Raw genomic sequence first — 20,031 nt, 5'->3', positions numbered from 1 at the left:
GGTACTTGAAGCATTATTGGAATGTGGTAACTGTAATGATTTAAGTTGGATAACTTATTACTTTTATCACCTTTTATGAATATTTATAAAAAATCAAATTTTGGTTACGTAAATATTACAAGTCTTATTTTTTTCTTTAATCCAGTGATGTTTCAAAGTGGTTAAAATCAGATTTGCTGTTGCTAATTTTTCTCGCCTAAACAAATTATTGATATAGAATATTTTCTAGTGTAGGGTAAATCAGTTCCTCACACTGCTACCCAAAAATTCAAAACCAGATTTATTTCATAGCATTCCTTTTCACTTTTGATATATATTTTAACAGTCTACAAATGTTACCCATTTCTCATCCAATCTTATGTTATAGAAATTAGACTAAGTTATTTTATGCCTTGTGTTACAAAATTTTAAAATTTTTTATTGACACTTTAAATGGCATTAAATTAATATACAGATTACCAAGTTTACTATTTTTTCCCAAAAATAACTAAATAATGATTCTCCTTAACAATTTGTTCAATAATGATAAAACTGCAATATCCCAATCAAACATGTTGAAAAAAGCCAGTAATCAATTTAAAACCAGGGACATTTGCCCTTGTGTTCCCCAGAATATAAATTATTGTTTAATAAAAACTGAAAAACAAAAATGTGCCAAAGAAAATTTACAAAAAGCAAATAATACCTATCATTTAACATAGAGTTCCCTAGAACATAACATTTTTTGAAACTGTCTTGACAACTGATATTCATTGAGCTGCCAGTTTGAACATACTTTAACCTTGAATTTTATAAACTTATTTTTGTTTTTATGTGAAAAATCCACCATGATAATTTGATCAACATATTATACACATATCCATTAACTTGACTAAATTTTGAAATTTAAATTGTTGGAGCAAGAAATATTGTAAAAGTTTTTGTATAGAAACATCTACCAGAGGGCAGTAGAAGACACACATATTCTGAGGAAATTTGTGGCATTTTAGCAAAATAGTATTATTTCGGTTTACTCCAGAATCATTAGTTAGTGATTTATGAAAATCTCAGTCTCTCAAGAGTATTAAATTCTTTAATGCTTATTTTTGAAGTAAAATTTCTGTAGTTTAATTTTGTTGCATTCTTTCTCAATTGTACTTTTATTTAAGCTATTTATTATTATTATTATAGTCACTGCAGGCTAGAACCTAATGATTGGCCCAAACCACAACATGTAAAATAGTTTATATGCAAAGTTATTAGGGTCATTGTATGAAAACAAATGTTTAATCTTATTTTAATGGAAATATGCATTTGTGGGGAGGTCTCCATATCATAAGTTTACCCTCTGAATGGCCCTGATAAAATCTTATATACAACCAGATTCACATTTCTTAATAGGTGATTACATTTTCAATAAATTAAAAAACAGAGCTTCCCAGGTCATGAAACTTACTGGGGAAATGGAAGATGCTGAATTTATAAAAATAAGCTAAAACACCACTGTTAAGGTCTAAAGGAACTATGAATGTGTCTTAGCTTGAAACTCAAACACTAAAGAGAATTTAAAGGTGATAATGGAATTTTTAAATAGTTCTAATGAAAATGTATTATGGATGAAAGGGGCGTGGCTAAATAGGTTAAAACTGGTTGCTAACATGTTCAATAAGTGGGAATGTTAATTTTTTTAATTCTGTTATTTTTGGACAAAAAGGTTGCTTTGGGGAAAAAATTCAAAACGTAAATAAATTTGCATAATTTGATAAAATAATTAATATGGATGTTGATATATGTCAAAAATCACTAGACAATATTTCTGATGATCAGAAGATTGCTAAGGCAGTCCCTGTTTTTAAAAAGGCATCAAGGGAGAGAGGCAGGAAAATTACTGGCCTAATTACTAACATATGTTACAAATTTTATTTTGGTTAGGATGAGAGGATACTCCTTCAGTATTAAAAACATTTGATAATGTTTCAAACAAGGAATTAATATATAAGTAGTGGATGGTGATAAATGGATATTATATAGATTTGAAAAATATTATTTACGAGGTTCCTCAAAAACATAACAAACAGTCAACAAGAGACCATTTGGTCCTTCAAGACTGTCCCTGAACAGTCACCCTTAGAAATACATAAAAGTTTAAATCCTCCCTTTATTTTTTTTTACAGAAAATAAAATCTTCTAAACTCTTGTGAAGTGTTATCCTTCATAACTGTTGATGGCAACTCATTCTATAAACCAAACACCCAGTTAAAAAATAGCACTTTCTGAACTGGAGCCTAGCCAGTTTTTTTACAAAGATTGAACTTTTGCCCTCTTTTCCTATTGTCTTCAAAAAACAGCACAAAGAAAATAGAGGTCTTTATTTTTCTGAACCCCTGGATAAACTTCAATAAAATCATCCCTTACCCTTCTTTTCTGAAGAGAAAATAAACTAAGAGAACTTAACCTATCCCCCAGAGATAAACCTCCATCATCAGAACCATCCTAATAGCCCTTCTCTGAACCATTTTGTGACCTATTTAATTCATTAGTCAATTTTTCTCAAGAAGTTAAAACTAAGACCATGCAGGGGTGCCATGTTTAGATGCAGGAAGGAGTGCAGGCTAAGGGAGCAGCATGTTACACATGCAAAGAATTAATTTTCACATAAGCAAAAAAAAATATATGGGTAGCAGAAAATTCTCTGAATCTTTATATTCTGTTTTTCTTATTTTATTTATTTCCAAAATCATTGCAGCTGTTGTCTCTTTTTCTTCGCAATTTTCTTTTCTTAATTCTGTAATAACCTGCTGCTGTAAAAAGAATACCAGTAGAACGTGATTCTAATTTATATACCCTTCTACGCATGGGCGTCCGTAGGGGTGACAAGGGTTGGCACTCGTCCCCCCGCCCCCGGAAAAATGAGAAACGTAATTCTTTCTTTATCCATTCAGCATACATATGTGAATTTTCAAGTCTTTTTTTATTCACTTCATAATTTCACATTAGTTATTACATTTAATTTTCAGTTCTAACAAAAGTCGCCAGGTTTGTCAGCAACTTTACTAAAAATCTCTAGATGCCTACCCTGTAGCTAAATACTCAAAAATGTCGCTACCACGACGGCTTCTTGGATTTTGGATATGACAATTGTCACTCAGGTCATCAAAGAGACCGACGCAGTCTTGCCGACGTACCCGACGCAGTGTGATCGGGGTCAATCTGTTGCCACCTGACGGTTATAACGGCAGCAGGTCTCAAAGAGTCCGACGCAGTCAGAATTACTCTGCATGTTGGACAGTCAACATTGGAAAAGAAAAAATGCACGAGCAAATAACTGCTTAAAAAAATCTTAAGACTGATATTTCGTTTATCACAGCCTTGTAATGTTTAGTGATAATCTGTAAAATTTCGTGAAGATAAGCATACTGTATTAAAAATTATAGTATTTTCTTTAAAAAGTTATAGTATTCTCTTGGCTGTAAATTGCATAACCTTGAAGGCGGGTCCATAGTCTCTTGATTTTGACCCCTCCGGGGGTGGGGGCCGAAACGTAATTTTTGCGGGAGTGCCACAAAGCTACTAAATAAGGCACTGCAGGACGGATTTACACCTACAACTCTATTTACTGAGTCGATACTTGTTCGATCTAACTTGATGTATTGAATACCATAAACCTCAATTATTGCTTTAATGGTTATTAAGAGTCTTCACTGATGTGCAATTGTTAAAAACTAACTTTTCTCAGAAACTTGTTTTCCAAATAAAGAACTTGGTTGAACTTGAAAGACTTGTGCTATACTGAAACTGCCATTACAGGATATAAGTATATTGGTAATGAAAGTCACTTTCTTTTGCATATATATATATATATATATATATGACTGAAAACACAGTTTGTTTCCTTAAACATTCTATTCTGACTTGATACATTCCGTACACATTTTCCTGCTGCTCTCATGGGCCCCCTGGTGAGAAGTGGGCCCCAGGGAAATATTTCTAGTGTCCTCGCCATCTTGGTGGGCCTGCTTGCATTTTATTTAAAACTAAAGACAACTATCGTTTCTACGAATAAAATGATTAAAACCTATAGAAATAAATTAAACTGACAATGTTTTTAGAATATTCTTTAAAATAATTACATATTTCAGAATTAATATTTTATAAACTTTAAATATAATGTTTCATCCAATTAATTCTGCTAGATATATATATGCTTTATATATATAAAGCATATAGCTAAAAGAAAAGTTCATCCAAATTCAGCATTTCTACAAGTATGCAAATATCTGACTAATGTTTATTAATTTCAAAAACTAATCCACACAAAGTTTGTGTAAGGCAATATTTTTAAATTTTTTATCTTCAATAAGTTCACGATGAATTAAAATAAGTGCAATGACAGTAAAACTACCCTCAACTTTACCATAAACAAAACTAAAATATATATCTATAGAATACAAAAATGTGTAACTAACCACAAAATTAACCTGACACACATTTAATATTGTGATTTTACTATTAATTCCTGAAAGCGACCACTATATATACACCATTCAAACTAATGAATGTTTTGTCTAATATGTCAATTTTCTTACCTTAAGAAGAGTAATTTGATCTTCTCGGAGCAAGGTATCGAACCCAGGAACACGTTTAGAGAACTCTACAATGAGTTGAACTGTGAGAATGGTAATTTCAGTAATGTGTTGGAACCTTTGAAGGTTGTCTTCCTCACTGTCGCCTGTAGGAAATGTCTGTCCAAATAACAAAATGAAAATTAAATACAAAATATATTCATTACTACAAGTCACAAACATAAAAATAAAATAGCAAATTATTTTACACTGAAAATAATCATACACATGAGAAATAATATATTAAATATGAGCAGTAGTTCAAGATTGTCTAGATATTTTCAAATTAAGCAGATATATAATCCTGCTTAATACTGAAGTAACGTTATTTTATGTTTGGTAGTTTCTTTTGGAATATTTGGTAGAAATAAAGCAAGAACCAGTCCACTTAACACCAATAAATTAACTTGTTTTTTTCTTTAACGCGTTGGCTGCCATGTGACCCACCAAACGGTCACATGACGCTAACAGAAGTGTGCTCCTTGACCCTCCGGTGGTTCACAATAATCATAATATTTCAAAAATAAAGTTTATTTCTGGTATTTGACTCGAGGATATCGTGTTTGCTTCTTGGCAATTCAGGAATTTGGCACAATAATGTGGATTAGTATATAATATGGCAGCAACCAACGAGTTAATGTTTGCTACAGGCCACGCTCACCTATATCATAGCCTATACGCCTAACATACAAAACTTTTCAACAGAAACTCCAAAACTACTGTGTAGGCCTAATAGTAAATACACCAAAAACTTTTAACAGAAATTTCACAGATTGAAAAAAACCCTAACATACTAATTAGCTGACAGAAGTACTAACTCTCAATGTTCTTATTAACTTTATTCGACCAACAATTCAGTCAATCTTGTATTTATACTAAACTCTCAATTTCTACCGGGTCGTAGATTATCAGACTACTTTCATGAACTTTCTAGTTCTAGCGTCATGATCATGATTAGCAGACAACTAAATTACAACGTTGAAAAGATAAACATATTTAAAATACAACAATATTTTATTATTATAAAAATAGCATTAATAACTTTAATAATCTAGGCCTAATGGTTAAATTAAATATTAAACCTAGAAACATGATTATATCCACTAATATTAATTAAGAAATATTTATCATAACTGTTTAAATTAACAGATTTAACATTTTACACTTGGTAACAGGATGTTTTTTTTTATTTTTGTAGGCAAGTTTTTGCCAAGGTTAGACGTTTGTATTGCTTTTGGCTAGGAGGAAAACTTTTTTACAAATAAAAGTAGATGAAATGATTTGAACAAAACAAAACATGACTTTGTTGAGACTTGACGAGATTGTTGAGTCAACTAGTTAGTTCAGCATTGTAATTTTGTGTTTTCTACGCCTTGTTAGAGATATAATAACTCTGAGAAAGTATCATACGCATGAGGAAATTATCAAATAATTTAGGAAGTGGAATCTTTTTTGAGGCGTTATTGTTCTGTGAAGATAGGCTTAATGTTAGTTACATGGAACTTGTCCACGAAGAATTTATGGTCAAAGAAATAAAATGCTTTCGTTATCACTAAGTAGACTGGAGTTTGCATTCTTCATCTAAGTTTGACCGAATAATACAAAAGAACTTGTTACAACATTTATATGCTTAACACAAAAATAAAGACTATTTTTAAAGTAATTAGTGTTATTTTGTTTTAATTCTATTAGTATTACACATTATTGTCGTCATGTGATACTACTTTAACTTACAGATATTTTTTTCAAATCATCCTGTGAAGGAGATTCAAATTCTTCTTGAAACAGGACTAGCTTATTAATTACGTCTTCCTGGGAAGGTTCCAGGGGTTTTACTTGGTTAGGCCTTTCATCCTTTTCGCAGGTACTGTCTTTAGTTGTGCTGTTAGGCTTATCTTTATCTTTCCGTACTTTCTTTGATTCCCGTTTGATGGCACACTGATACTCAGGTACTACACCTGGTGAGAAAAAATTCATAAATAAACTTTTGATATTTACCAAAACTTTCAACAATGCTTTTAACGCTGAAATTATTAAAGCCAAAAATATATGAAAAAATTACTCATTAATTACTTAGTCTTTTATTCCAAATACGTTAAAAAAACATTAATGGAACAAAACATTATTGAAAAATGGCTTATCAATTATACAGTGCGATAGTTTCATGAAATCTTATTTGATGGCTCCAGGTAATTTTAAAAGCAGCAATAAGAACTACACATTATACAATTATATCTATTGGTTATCTCTAATGTTTTTTAGTGCATCATTTTTGATACTTATTTTTTTATATAGCACAGAAAAAAATAAAAAATACGGCTTTTTAAGATACAATATATCCAAACATCGATTACTTACATTCGGGTCGCATCCCAACGTTTAAGCACTTTTTTAACCTACATTCTTGACATTTCCGTCTCATGTACATATCAATTTCACAGTTATTGCCGTATTTACACTGGTAAACCGCGTTTCTTGTAATGCTGCGCCGGAAGAAACCTATACAAGAAACCAATCGAAATGAAGATTTTTTTATTATTTCACTTTAAAATATCAGGATAAATAACTTTAACCGCATGGACTAAAATTGTTTTGCATATCAGAATAATGAATACATTTTGAATCAATCAAACTTACAAAAGAAAAATACATGTACAACAACAACAAAAAAACGTATTACATATATATATATGAGAAACAGGGAGAACGAAAGCAAGATAAAGATTAATCCCAATTTCTTTTTGTATATGAATACTGTGAATATAACAAGTATCATTTTCTTTATAAATTGTCTTATTAATGTAACCACGTGAAAAGGAATATTTTCCTATTTCTTTTTGACGTGTTAGTTTTTCATAATAACATTATCAAAAAATGAAGTCAGTATAAAGACACACCTCCTTCACATCAACAATTGGTGATATTTTTAACTTCAAGCAAATTTGTTACATTGTTATGCTAATGTTCTCCATACCCTATGAATTGCTGGTGGTTTTTAGACACTAATAAATCCTAAGATGGCAGTATGTCTGTCTCTCTATACGTCTCATTTGCTTGTTTACCTATCTATCAATTGGACTAACGACACTAATTTAGAGCATACTAATCTCAATTCGCGTGACTTCTGAATAAAATTCATACTCTAGCCAAAGGAATGAAATGTAACTAAAACAATAAAAATGTAATTAACGGTTTTAAATTATACCTTTGCATCCTTCACAAGTAAGAGCATTGTAGTGGTATCCAGAAGCACGATCACCACACACTAAACATAGTTCTTCCTGCTGACGAGGAGCAGGACCCTTGGTCTTCTTTTTAAAGTCTCCACAACTGTCAACGTAACAGCCATTGATCCCAATTGTTGGAGGACTCAGTTCTTCTTTTCCTGTATAGTAAATATGGTGCAGGTTAGCATGAACTGTGTGAAAACATAAAAGAAAAAACATATGGAGAATGTCATAAAATTTGGTTCCAGTGTAAATATACGAATATATTATTCGTTTTTATAAAGAAGTATATATAACCCACGATATAATTTTAGTCTTACCACATACATTCTTCATATACAAAAATGTCGAAGAAGGTTCCAACTTCAACAATTTAGATTTCCGTTTATAATAGATAATATATTAATCGAACGTTTCGCATTTCCGTGTCTACTAAAAATATTGAAAACAAAGTATATGTTGCTATGTCTAAAAAGAATATGTTTACAAGTTTTTAAGTACGTACAGGGTTTTTTGCTACTCTGACATTCTAGTAACGTTAGCTTCAGGTCACTTTACGTCTTTGTCAAGTGATAAAATTTATGACAGAATGTTAAAAGAGCCTAAGTAAATCTTTTTTCACGGCCATTCAAATATTATTCACTATGCAGTGAAAATTCTACTTGGAATTGGAATTTTCAATCTTAACGCACGTTATTTCAAATCAGAGATTCTAGAATTCAGGTATAGCCGTCTCTAATTTTGACCTACTGAACATTGGAAAAGCAGTCGCCAGCAGCACCAACTGTAACCAGGGCGTTACCAGTTATTTGAACCGAATAGCTGAATTAAATATTAATATTGTAAAGCGTCTAAAACTAGAAGTATAGACAGGCATCATGTCTTGAATCCCGGATCTTTTGCTCATCAACCCGATATGGTAGTCACTAGGCTACACCTGGAACATTCAAATGGAATTAGAGGAAATTCATATTACTTTAAAATATGCGATTAACCCTAGTTGTATAGCGACACTGCCTGAAAGAGGCACAACCCGAAACGGTGTATCAAATATATAGAGAGAAATATTTTGTAAACTCTTGATGAATTCTCTTGTCATAACAGAACCAGTTTTTCAGTACGTAGTGATCTATTACTAGTTGTTTTGTTAATGACCGTGTATAATTGCCTATAGTTTTAATTTTTCGTAGGGTTACCCTCGCTTTTCTTTTTGTATTATAACACCATTATTTAATATTTTGAAAAATATGAGTCTACTGAAAAAAAGCTTTTATGAGAACTTTATTCTGTATCTAGGGTAATGAAACATGAAAACAATATTTATACACATACATAAAGTAAACTTTTCTGTCTCAATAATTATTCTCGGGGAATGGAACAAGAGGTGAAAAATTAAACTAGTTCTTACTAAAAAGTCCCATAGTGGGCCAGCGGAAAGTTTACGGATTTATAACACAAAAATTCGTGTTTCCATTATTTGTGGTGACTAGGGAAGATATAACCTATTACTGTTGTTTTGCTCTAACACAAAATAAAAGACCTCTCCTCTAGTGGTGCCGTCTAGCGCCAACTTATATAAAGACCATCAGGTTGTAATATATAGTGTTTCAATATTGTGCGAATTACACTCAACTAATTACTTAAGAAAAAACAAAAACACTAAAACTACCGTATTTTAACTCGGCTTTATTTTCTTTCTTTATGAGGCCATAGTTAACAAGAACTTCATTCTTCATTACTCACGTGTATATTATAAAAAGCTACACGAAGAAAGAAGGAATGTATCCATTCAACACATTACTTAAAAGCTTAGTTTACATATTGTGGAAATATATATGTAGAAAGGCCAGATTATATTAACCGGATAATTCTCGATGCAAAAAAAAAAAAAAAGTCAACATAGATTTTTTCATGCCGCAAAAATTGTCATTTCTGCAATGACTGAAGTCACATTATGGTCTAGATAGACCATAAATCACATTTATGGGAAAAATCTACAGCTATGTCATACCTTCACGTTATATGACGGCCCTGAACGGGTGTGGCTGATAAAAGAGGAGAGAGTCGAAATTCAATGCACGTAAAAATAATTAGAAGTTTGCTTATTTACTTCGGATATTCGCACAAAGTTACATAAGGGCTGTCTGTACTAGCCGACCTTAATTTTTAACTAATAGACTAGAAGAAAAGCAGCTGCCGCTAACGCTTGGGCCATTATAATCGGATAGCAAGATTTGACTTTCACTCTTATAACGCACGCACGGCTTGGCTCTAAAGTGAGGAACGCGATATTATAGCAACGCGACGCGAACCGTGGACCCTCAGATTCCCGGTGCAGCACACTAGCCAGTAGGCACATCCGGGTCATAATCAGAAGGGGTATGCACTCTAGCACACAAAGTACCGCATACAAAATATAAGTGAATTGAGGCACTAGGCAACTGGCTGTATTTAATCAAATGAAGCGATACAAGGTTGCTACAATCATCCCTTTCCATTTTTATTTTTACTAAACTGTTTTCTAAAATTGTATATTTATTAATGATATCACCAATATATCGCCAATGTTGCTAGAACAAAGCAAAATCCACAAAAAACGATTTTGATCGGTATTTTGGCTAAAACATTGAATTAATTTTGTATTGGAATTTATTTTGATTATATATTTTCTATTATGTATTTATATTTTATAAGAGGCAATACTGTCAAAGTTTAGGGTTTGTTCTACTTGTAGTCATGACAAGACAAATGAAACAAATTCCTAGATACGCCAAAATAGAAACATGTTATTAAAATATGCATAATTTTATATTACCCACAAAACATTTTATATAAACTGTATATTTGCACATTTTTATATAGAAATAGAAAATAAATGCTCACTAAAACAGAAAATACCGAATATAAACATTTAATATTGACTATAAAAATTATATTTATCATAGCATTTCCTCCATGGCTCAGCGGTAAGCTTGACGGCTTTTTTTTTTACACTAAAGTTCATGTTTGGTCGTTGCACTGGAAAGAGCGTGTAATACATAACACAAACCAATACATATTTTAAGCGAAATTTTTCATTCCACCTATTTTACTTTCATGCCCCCCAGTGGCATAGCGGTATGTCTGCGGACTTACAACGCTAGAATCCGGTCTCGATACCCGTGGTGGGCAGAGCACACATAGCCCATTGTGTAGCTTTGTGCTTAATTATAAACAAACCATTTTGACTTCTTTTTTTTATATCATTGGTTAATATGAGTTCAGACACTTTACTATTTGACCGTCACCATTACTCGTCATTTCGTTATCTGCAAATAAATTATAATATCATCACAGAAAATTAACTATAAAAAATTACAGCATTAAGTATTAAAACAGGAAGAGGCTGAATACAAAACTATTATATATAAGTGTGTGTGTTCAATATTACATAAACCTTTAGATAGGTTCATCATTAAGTCAATTGAGACAATTAAGACCGACCAGTTTTTAACATGACCATCTTGAAAGTCTCTTACAAAGAAATAAAATAAATGAAGTTTTTTATATTTTTTTGTTTGCAATTCTATTGCAAGTCATGCCTTGTCGGAACACTGACCCGTTGGAAAGTAGACGGTCATGAATTTTTCTGTCTCTTGTTCTCAGTGCACCTGTTTCATGGTGAAAATATATCTGACTGGTGTAGTCAACTACATTACTCTTCTCCAGCCCCATCCTAAACAGTAGATTCAATAACGTTTAAATTATTATCTTCCAAAACTAAAAATACCCCTTCCCCACACTCATTATAAGGGATAAAGTATCCTGTACTCCTCTTTTTTTTTCTTCCTAGAAATCAAACACTGCTTGATCTGATTCAATGGCGTTATTTACTGACTCTTAAAAGGGCCGGGGATCAAGGGTTCCCACTTTAACTGAGGAGAGATTATGGAAAGCAGTTATACACTTAGCTTTTTTTTTTTGCCTGTAAGGTAGGGGTATTTAGTAGTAGTTAATTTTTCCGTTTAAACACCATTTCGTTGTATTTGTCTTTAACCTTGGTGAAACATTGTTCAATTTATTTATGAAGAGAACAAGGGTTTCAAAAGTTGAGGTTTGATTCTGGTGTTTCTGGTCACGAAAAGACTAGAGAAAGTATGTACTTTGTTCATTCAAGGTCTAAAAAATGAAAAACAATATCCTGTTTGATACGTAAATCTAGAAAAGGACAAAAACGAAGCCAATGTCATGACTGTTTCGTGTGATCAAGTCAACCTTGGCACAATGCCAAGTCCCTAGTTCTGCGATGTCTATATGCATGGTTAGCAGAGAGAGTCATGGTCGGCCATTATAGACAAGGGTGTGAACGACCGTTTGCCTTTGAGTGGCCTGCACAACTGTATGTATAAAACAAACAGGTTTAGGAGCTGGGATATCACTTCCGATTAGAATTACAAGTAATGTGTAAACCAAAGATAACTTAAATACCTAACAAATATTAATACATTTTAATTCAATGTTGTCTAAAGAATATTTCAGTTTAAAAAATAATTTTGAACAGAACATTTTATTCAATATCTTCCTAGCCCTACTTGTATTTTACTATTAAAAGAATGTAATGTGAATTTCATCCTTAGATCCAGTTTTACGTAATCAAACTGACTAACAATAACTATACTCCCCCCCACCCCCTCTCCCCAAAGAATCGGCAGAACCGCTTCTAGTAGTCAATAACTATGATTGCCGTTCATAATTCAATTTTTCCGTTTTCTGGTCCTTTCACGAATAAACCAGTCTCAAGTTACCATCTGTGCAGTGACAGATCAAATATAAGGTTATCCATTAAATATATATTGTATATGGATGAATATTTTGTGCTGTTGCTGCACTGGTTATGTTTGTTTAACTTGGAATTTTCAACACACAAATACTATTTATATATATCTATAATTGTATAATACATATGCACCTACATACTTAGCTTGGTGACCCCAGAGAGCTTAATTCGGTCCTTACTGATGGTCCAATTACGTAATCATATAGTCCTATAGTAAATTTCATGTATAATCGGTTGGTTGCAGTATTAACTATTTTATATGTGAGATGGTTTAATTAAAATGCTATTAGAAATATGATATGTTATCGAGTGCTGAATGGATAAGGTGTTACTGAATTACTTCAATATGACAAAACTAAGTTCTGATGACTTTTAGTATTATTTTACACACAAAACTACAGTAGTGTTTACATTTTTTGTATAAAACAAGACCATGTATTTAACAAGCGCTTTGCATTTATACTGAATGAATGAAAGAATAAAACCTGAAAACATCCTCCAGATACACAATAGTTTTTAGAGTCGGATAGGTTATTTACTTGACCTACTTTCTCAAAGACTGAAAGCTACAACTTCAAGATATATTCATTTCATGACCACGAAGAGAAAATATGGTGGCAGCAGCTATGGAAGAATCGCATTTTTTTGTTGTTGTTGATAAGCTCAAAGTTACACAATGGGCTATTTGTTCTTAGCCCACCGCAGGTATCGAAATCCGGTTTTAGCGTTATAAGCATGCAGGCTTGGGAAGCATTTTCTATACATTTGTATATGATGAAACATTAAAAGCTTACACTTTCATGTTTGTAATTAACATTAACTTAAAGTAATAAAGCAAAATTGATATAAAAGTAATATCAAAAATAGAATTCAGTTTTGTTCGCCGCTTCCTAAACAATTCACACTATATAAAGAAAAGCAAGATAGATGAAAAGGATCTTTCAGTATTTATACTGCTTGTCGTCTTACCCTTTTTACGTAAATGCTCATAAAATATTAATTCCCAGAAGAAACTAACATTTCTTTAAATAAATAATCAAAGCTTCAATTTTATTGTGGATAACTTCACAACCATTCAGTGAAAAGAAGGAAGGCCTCTTATCACAATAACATTTCAAAGTTCCGCCTTCCATCCACAATCAGATGGAAAATTTATACTTAAGCAGTTTACACGAAGTTGAAACGAATTTCAACTTTTTTTTTCTTGTTTTAGACCCCACCCCCCACCCAGTGGTTCAGCGGTAAGTCTGCAGGATTACGACTCTAAAAGTCGAGTTTAGATACCAGTGGCGGGCACAACACAGATATTCCATTGTGTAATTATGTGCTTAAAAACAACAACCAACCAACTTGGCTGATAGATAATTCTAAAATGTAACTTGTGTTGAGTAAACCAACTCTTCATGCTTGCGCATGTTTATTTTGTTGTTTTGTTTTTTCTAAAGTCAAAGACTAATTACAATTACAGTAAACGAGCAGGATTTTATTAATAGCTGTGTGAAATGACGTGACAACATTTAACTTCAATGAATTAACAATGACACAATACCTGAACACACTGCTAAATGTACCTCTAAAGGTTTTCATTAACAAAGCACAAAACCAGTAGCAACATTACTGCTAAATTTATATAATGCTTTCCTCCTTAAGGCTTCAAATCATAAAAATACTTTACCCACACATTTACGTTCTTCTCGCTTTCCAGTAATTATGTATGAGTAATTAATTAATCTCTTTAATAGCTCACGTATTTCTGAACTTGTATCGAGAGTAATTCAGAAGAGTCATTTGTGTATTTCAAAACTAAATAAGTAAATTTGAAATTTCATGATCGTGAAACTATCCCGATAAATGCAAGCATATATATAGCCCATTGTGTAGCGCTAAACGGAATAAATAAATTTATATGACATTACGAGATCCCACTTGTACGAATGATTGATCTTTTCGAGGTTTCAAAATGAAAACGTTATACTACTTATTTGATCACATTGGACACGTCAATGGAATGATATATTCCACGAATGTTCTTGTATGTATGCAATGAAATTATACTAAAATATATTTGTCTATCTGTGAGCGATTTATCTAATGCACACTTCATAAAATCTGTGAGATTGGGTCAAACTTTTTGCCTTAAGTATGCAATGACGAGAAAACAAAGTGTTTTTCTTGGACATTCAAAATCCCTTACTTCATCATGATATATACTCCAAAGACAAAATAAAACAATAATTTTAAGCTCATGATACTTCGTGACTATGCTGTAGCTTCTTAAAATACGGAGCGGTATATAACAACTATATAATCCAACACGTGAGTTTTCTATCCCCTTCTTTATCTCTGCCCCTGGCCGCTTTACCTTCATCTTAAGATGGAGGGGTGGAGTACTTATGCAATTACATACCTATTGCGCCGCCTCAGACGCCTCCAGCTACAGGAGACCTTGGCGGCGCCGCATGTAGATAGTTTAGTAATATTATAAGCCTAACTATGACCTAGTCATATAATATATGTATATATATATATATACGTAAATGTATGAAATTCATGCGCTTTTGCCTAGAAATTTAAACAAGCATTTAGAATTTTCAAGGTTTTTCAAGCCTTATTTTCCAGTAACATCCTAGCTCGGAAGAAGTGACCTCCTAAATTATTATTATCGTTTTTATTATACTCAGAAGTTTTAATACAATGGTAAAGATATAATTTTTAGTCAAAAAACAAGTTACATTGTTGAAAAAAAAACTATTTTTCTTCTGCAGCCATACTAGTTTCGAAATTGGAAGGCTTTATATTTTTGTAACTACACTTTGAGAAAAGAAAACAAACAGAAACATAACAAAATAAAATCTTCGGATAACAATAAAAAAGGTTATTTGTTTGAACACGTTCAAAAAACAGCTCAAAATTACGTAAATATATTTTAATTATTTAATATATGTTGACATTTCGATTATGTCATGTTAACGGATATCCCTTTTCACTGTAGTTAGTTTTGTCAAATTTAAAGGGAGGAAAGCTCAAAGCAAGCCTAAAGTTTTCGGACTTCAAAAACGTTTGATACTTGTTGAAGGCCCCTTAGTAAGTCAGCATGTATATTAACTTTTTAAATCGCACCAAATTTCACTCTTAAAATGTCGTAGCAAGACAGATAACTTGCCAAAAAGTTTTATCTTGATGTAACTTCTTACATAATTTAATATTTTATATTCTTTTATAAAAAAGGTTTGAAGGGACATTAAATTACTCGGCAAAATATAACAACAAAAGAACATTCCATACTTTAAAAAGTTATGCCATGTTTACTGTAATACAAGAAAATTAAATCGTATAACGTTTCTTCTTATGATCAACGAAATGTAATATCCACGCTAAGCGTAATTCCTGAAATCTAAAGAATTTTTTCTTACGACGGTGCCCCCCAGTGGCAGAGCGATATGTCTGTGAACTTACAAGCTACAAACTGGGTTTCGATAACCGTGGTGGCAGAACACAGATAGCCCTTTTGTAGCTTTGAGCTTAACTAGAAACACACAAACTTATGACGGTTTACTGGAGAATTATTTATAGTACTAGGATTGTTCGAATTATTTTCATAACATCGTTCAAGCTTTACAATGTATTGCGACTGTTAAACCTTGTTGTTCGACACTGAACTGCATCACAGAGTTACTTCATCTGTTAGGGGCCCCGTCATGGCCAGGTGGTTAGGGCGCTCGACTCGCAATCTGAGGGTCGCGGGTTCGAATCCCCGTCCCACCAAACATGCTCGCCCTTTCAACCGTGGGGGCGTTATAATCTGACAGTCAGTCCCACTATTCGTTGGTAAAAGAGTAGCCCAAGAGTTGGTGGTGGGTGGTGATGACTAGCTTCCTTCCCTCTAGTCTAACACCACTAAATTAGGGACGGATAGCGCAGATAGTCCTCGTGTAGCTTTGTGCGAATTTCGAAAACAAACAAATAAACGATCACCTGTCAGGTAACTTTAAATAGAACCCAAACTGAATTTCTTTAAAATGCTCTCTCAACGATTACGAGCCAATAACTAAAACCTCCCTCCTGTACTATCCTTTATTTACAACACATGTTGTACGATATCACCATGGTAAATATTTTTAACTTGTTCCATGCACTATCACTCTTGCGTAAGTATAAAATCTATATAAAAGAAAGTGTTATCACTAGAAATATTATTTTCTCTAAATTTCTTTTATAGGTTTATCCTTTACGTTATAATATCGGTTTCAAACATGAACTTGCAGGGTTAGGCTTATTGTGCGTAGAATAAATAATTTTCTTATTTTACGAACATTATCCAAAACCAACAATAGTTTTTTTTTGTGAAACATTTGTGGTTGTCATTAATCAGTTAATAATTTATGTGTTATTTTACGATAATAGGCACCTATCAACATGCACTACTTGTCCACATATTTAGTCAAGTTCAAATAACACACTTTTTCACAATCGTCTTAAAGACCAATAAGAACCAATATGCTCAAGGCTCTCCGTTCCGTCACGTCATTGGGCGATTAATTATCCACATACTTCACGGCTGTTGAGAAGCAACCAATCATTTACCCCCCCCCCCCCAAACCAACACAAACCAATTCTACATACTTGAGTTTCATGGCCGTCCGGTTTGTTGGGATTACATATGCCTAGTTGGCAATCAGATTAAAAAGAGCCAGTCCTTCCTGTTTTTATATCTGCACAGCGGGAGCACTGATCTAACCAAGTTTTAAAGGACGTACGTGTCTGTCTCGAAGGCTTTACAAAAAGCCGATAACTAATCATTAACAGTACACCTGTCCTATAAGCTAACGAAAAGTCCTCTCGGTTGTCAACCGAAGAAGTGATTAATCATTATTTAATAAGTAAAACTGGCTGCAGACTTTCAACCAAAATCAGACTGAAATTTACAAACTAAAGGATACAACTTTTTTCCTCAATGAAAAAACAAAACATTTGTGAAACACCTTAATCAGGTGCGAGAGTTTTAACGTTATAAACTTTCCTCAGTGTTACTAAGAGTCAAAACTCAGATTTTGTGTCATCGTTATTCTTCGAGTTTTAATTCTATTGAAAATATCTTTTCCGGCTAATCCACGAAGTATGTATTAAACGCAAGGTTTCAATCTCATTTATGAGCTCTTCTCTAGGCAGGAGACAATCTGCATTTAATAAATACGTTGTGGCGTTACATCAATCCCAAATTATGTAGGAATCGTTTCTGATTACTTACGTACTTTATTTGGAATTTCACAGTACAGAACAGAACTTTCATGTATATATTTCTCACATGACTGGATCGACCACTTTAATTTCAGAAAAACTTGCAATAAAGAGTATTTTTTTATGTTAGTCAACTAAACAAAACTGGGGTATTATTGCAGTACTTACACAGTATTTTAGGTATTGTTATCTTAAAGATGTCAGTTGCAATTTTAAAAGTTAGAAAGGGCTCTATACAATAACTGATTTACTGGTTCCATACTACTAATATAGTCATTGTAACTTAAAAATCAACAGCACATAGTAGTAGTTTTGATTTTTAAATAAATATTCTTCTAACAGTGACTGGTATTACAACAGTATCATATAAGCAGATATCTAAATATTAGTTGACTAATTAAATGTTTCTATATTCTAAATACGGAATTCACGACTTTCAATTTTCTTTCTCATGTTTTACTCAAAGAATCACCGGTTTTTCAGAATATACACAGAATATACGCATATAAAGCAAAAATACAAAAGATATTTAAACTTCAGATCGTCCAACAGTGTAATTATTTCTCTGTAAAGTAAACCGACCTATTGACATGTGAAATATTCCGCCAGATTAAATATAACAGACTTTAAACAATATATATATATATATTTGATACAGTTAATTTCAATGCCAAAAAATGTTATCAAAAGCATGTTTAAAAATAGGTGTGTAAAATATTTATATTCTCAAGAATGTTTGCACATCACACGGAGAATCTCGTCTAGCGAGAAAAGGCAAAGTACGTAGATAAAATAATTAACGGAACAACCTTACTTTACAGTTCAAGTACATCGTTTGAAAAAAAGAGAAAGCAATAAAAGCTATAGCAAGACATTACGGAATGTGGAATCTTGATCACACGAGGGCGTAACCTGAACAATGTCTGTTAGATTATATACAAAAAAAAAAGTTATGTTTAATTAGTGATGTAGTGCTAGATATTCCGAATGACTAGAACACAACCGGAATACTTAAAGAAGAATAGGATATTGACAGAATAGTGTTCGTTATTAATCTAATAGTAAGTGATGTTACATTCCAAGCAGGTGAAAACCTAGAGAGGAGTGGCTGGTTCGGTTGTTCTTCTGAATGACAGTAAAAGTTGATTCAAATAAAAATAATAAATAAATAATTGGTATAGAATATAAAAATGAATAGAAAATAACGTGTTATTAATCCTTACCCTAAGAATCTGATTAGTAAATGTATTTCCCACCATAACAATCGTTGTTCATGAAAGTTGATAACATAAATAGCTGCTACACTACTGCTATGTCTGTTGAATCCCAGCTGGCCTGATAAGCCCTGGAATTGGGTTAAAGGTCTCGTTGGCACTGGATGTGGCAGATGTAGTTGACATATTACTACACATTCTTTTTTGCTTTCAATCATAACTTCTTAGAATTATAAAAATATATATCTGTCACGTGAACGATCGACACAAGGCGGTGCGAGTAGCACTTACTGGAGTGGGGTAGAATTTTCCGTCGTAATGGTCGAATATCACATAAAAAGTATTTGAGACGAACAGTAATTAAGTGCGATTCTACGAGTCGTTCATGGACAAGCTGTCTATCCATAAAGTATATAGGTATTATTTTTTTCTGCCGTGTACAACATATTATTGGAAAAAGCACAACAACAATTTAATTTTACGCTCTGTACTTTTTCACTCAAAACATAGGTCATAAAATCATGAAACGTTAAACAATTATGTATTTCTTGTCTACAATATATCATTATACTATATTTCCGTTGATACATTAAAACTGACATCCACGATTGCAGCCAGTATATATGTATGCAAATGGTAATAAAAGTTATACCTAAATATACACTAAATCGGTGTTTTCCAAACTGTGGGGCGCGCCCCCCTGGGAAGGAGTGGCCTTATGGCGGGAGAGCCCAAAAATAACGACAGAAGAACTGGAGACGACGATAACCTACCAAAACTATCACTTTACTCTCAAAACGTTTTTGCTCTTGCATTTACTGACTCCTTAACAAAAAAAAAAAAAAAAATTTTAAAAAGATTGTTACAAACAGGTAAAGAAAATGTTGATTTTGCTGTTATGACTTACTAAAATTATTTGAATGTGAAGGGAAGAC

At 32.6% G+C, this 20,031-nt stretch overlaps 1 protein-coding gene across 2 annotated transcripts in view; it reads right to left on the bottom strand.

The window, feature by feature from the left end:
- Nucleotides 1-20,031, bottom strand: part of LOC106472442 (ecdysone receptor-like) — a 50,826-nt gene that overhangs the window by 6,433 nt on the left and 24,362 nt on the right. For both annotated transcript variants that reach the window (XM_013933092.2, XM_022401010.1), the window contains exons 2-5: nt 7,807-7,986; nt 6,960-7,100; nt 6,336-6,559; nt 4,566-4,721 (exon numbers count right to left, since the gene is read on the bottom strand). In XM_013933092.2, the coding sequence (XP_013788546.1) occupies nt 4,566-4,721; nt 6,336-6,559; nt 6,960-7,100; nt 7,807-7,986 (701 nt within the window). The remainder of the gene's footprint in view (nt 1-4,565; nt 4,722-6,335; nt 6,560-6,959; nt 7,101-7,806; nt 7,987-20,031) is intronic.

The sequence above is a fragment of the Limulus polyphemus genome, unplaced genomic scaffold, assembly GCF_000517525.1.
Source record: "Limulus polyphemus unplaced genomic scaffold, Limulus_polyphemus-2.1.2 Scaffold5342, whole genome shotgun sequence".
Taxonomy (NCBI): domain Eukaryota; kingdom Metazoa; phylum Arthropoda; class Merostomata; order Xiphosura; family Limulidae; genus Limulus; species Limulus polyphemus.
This window is presented reverse-complemented; position numbering and strand designations above follow the sequence as displayed.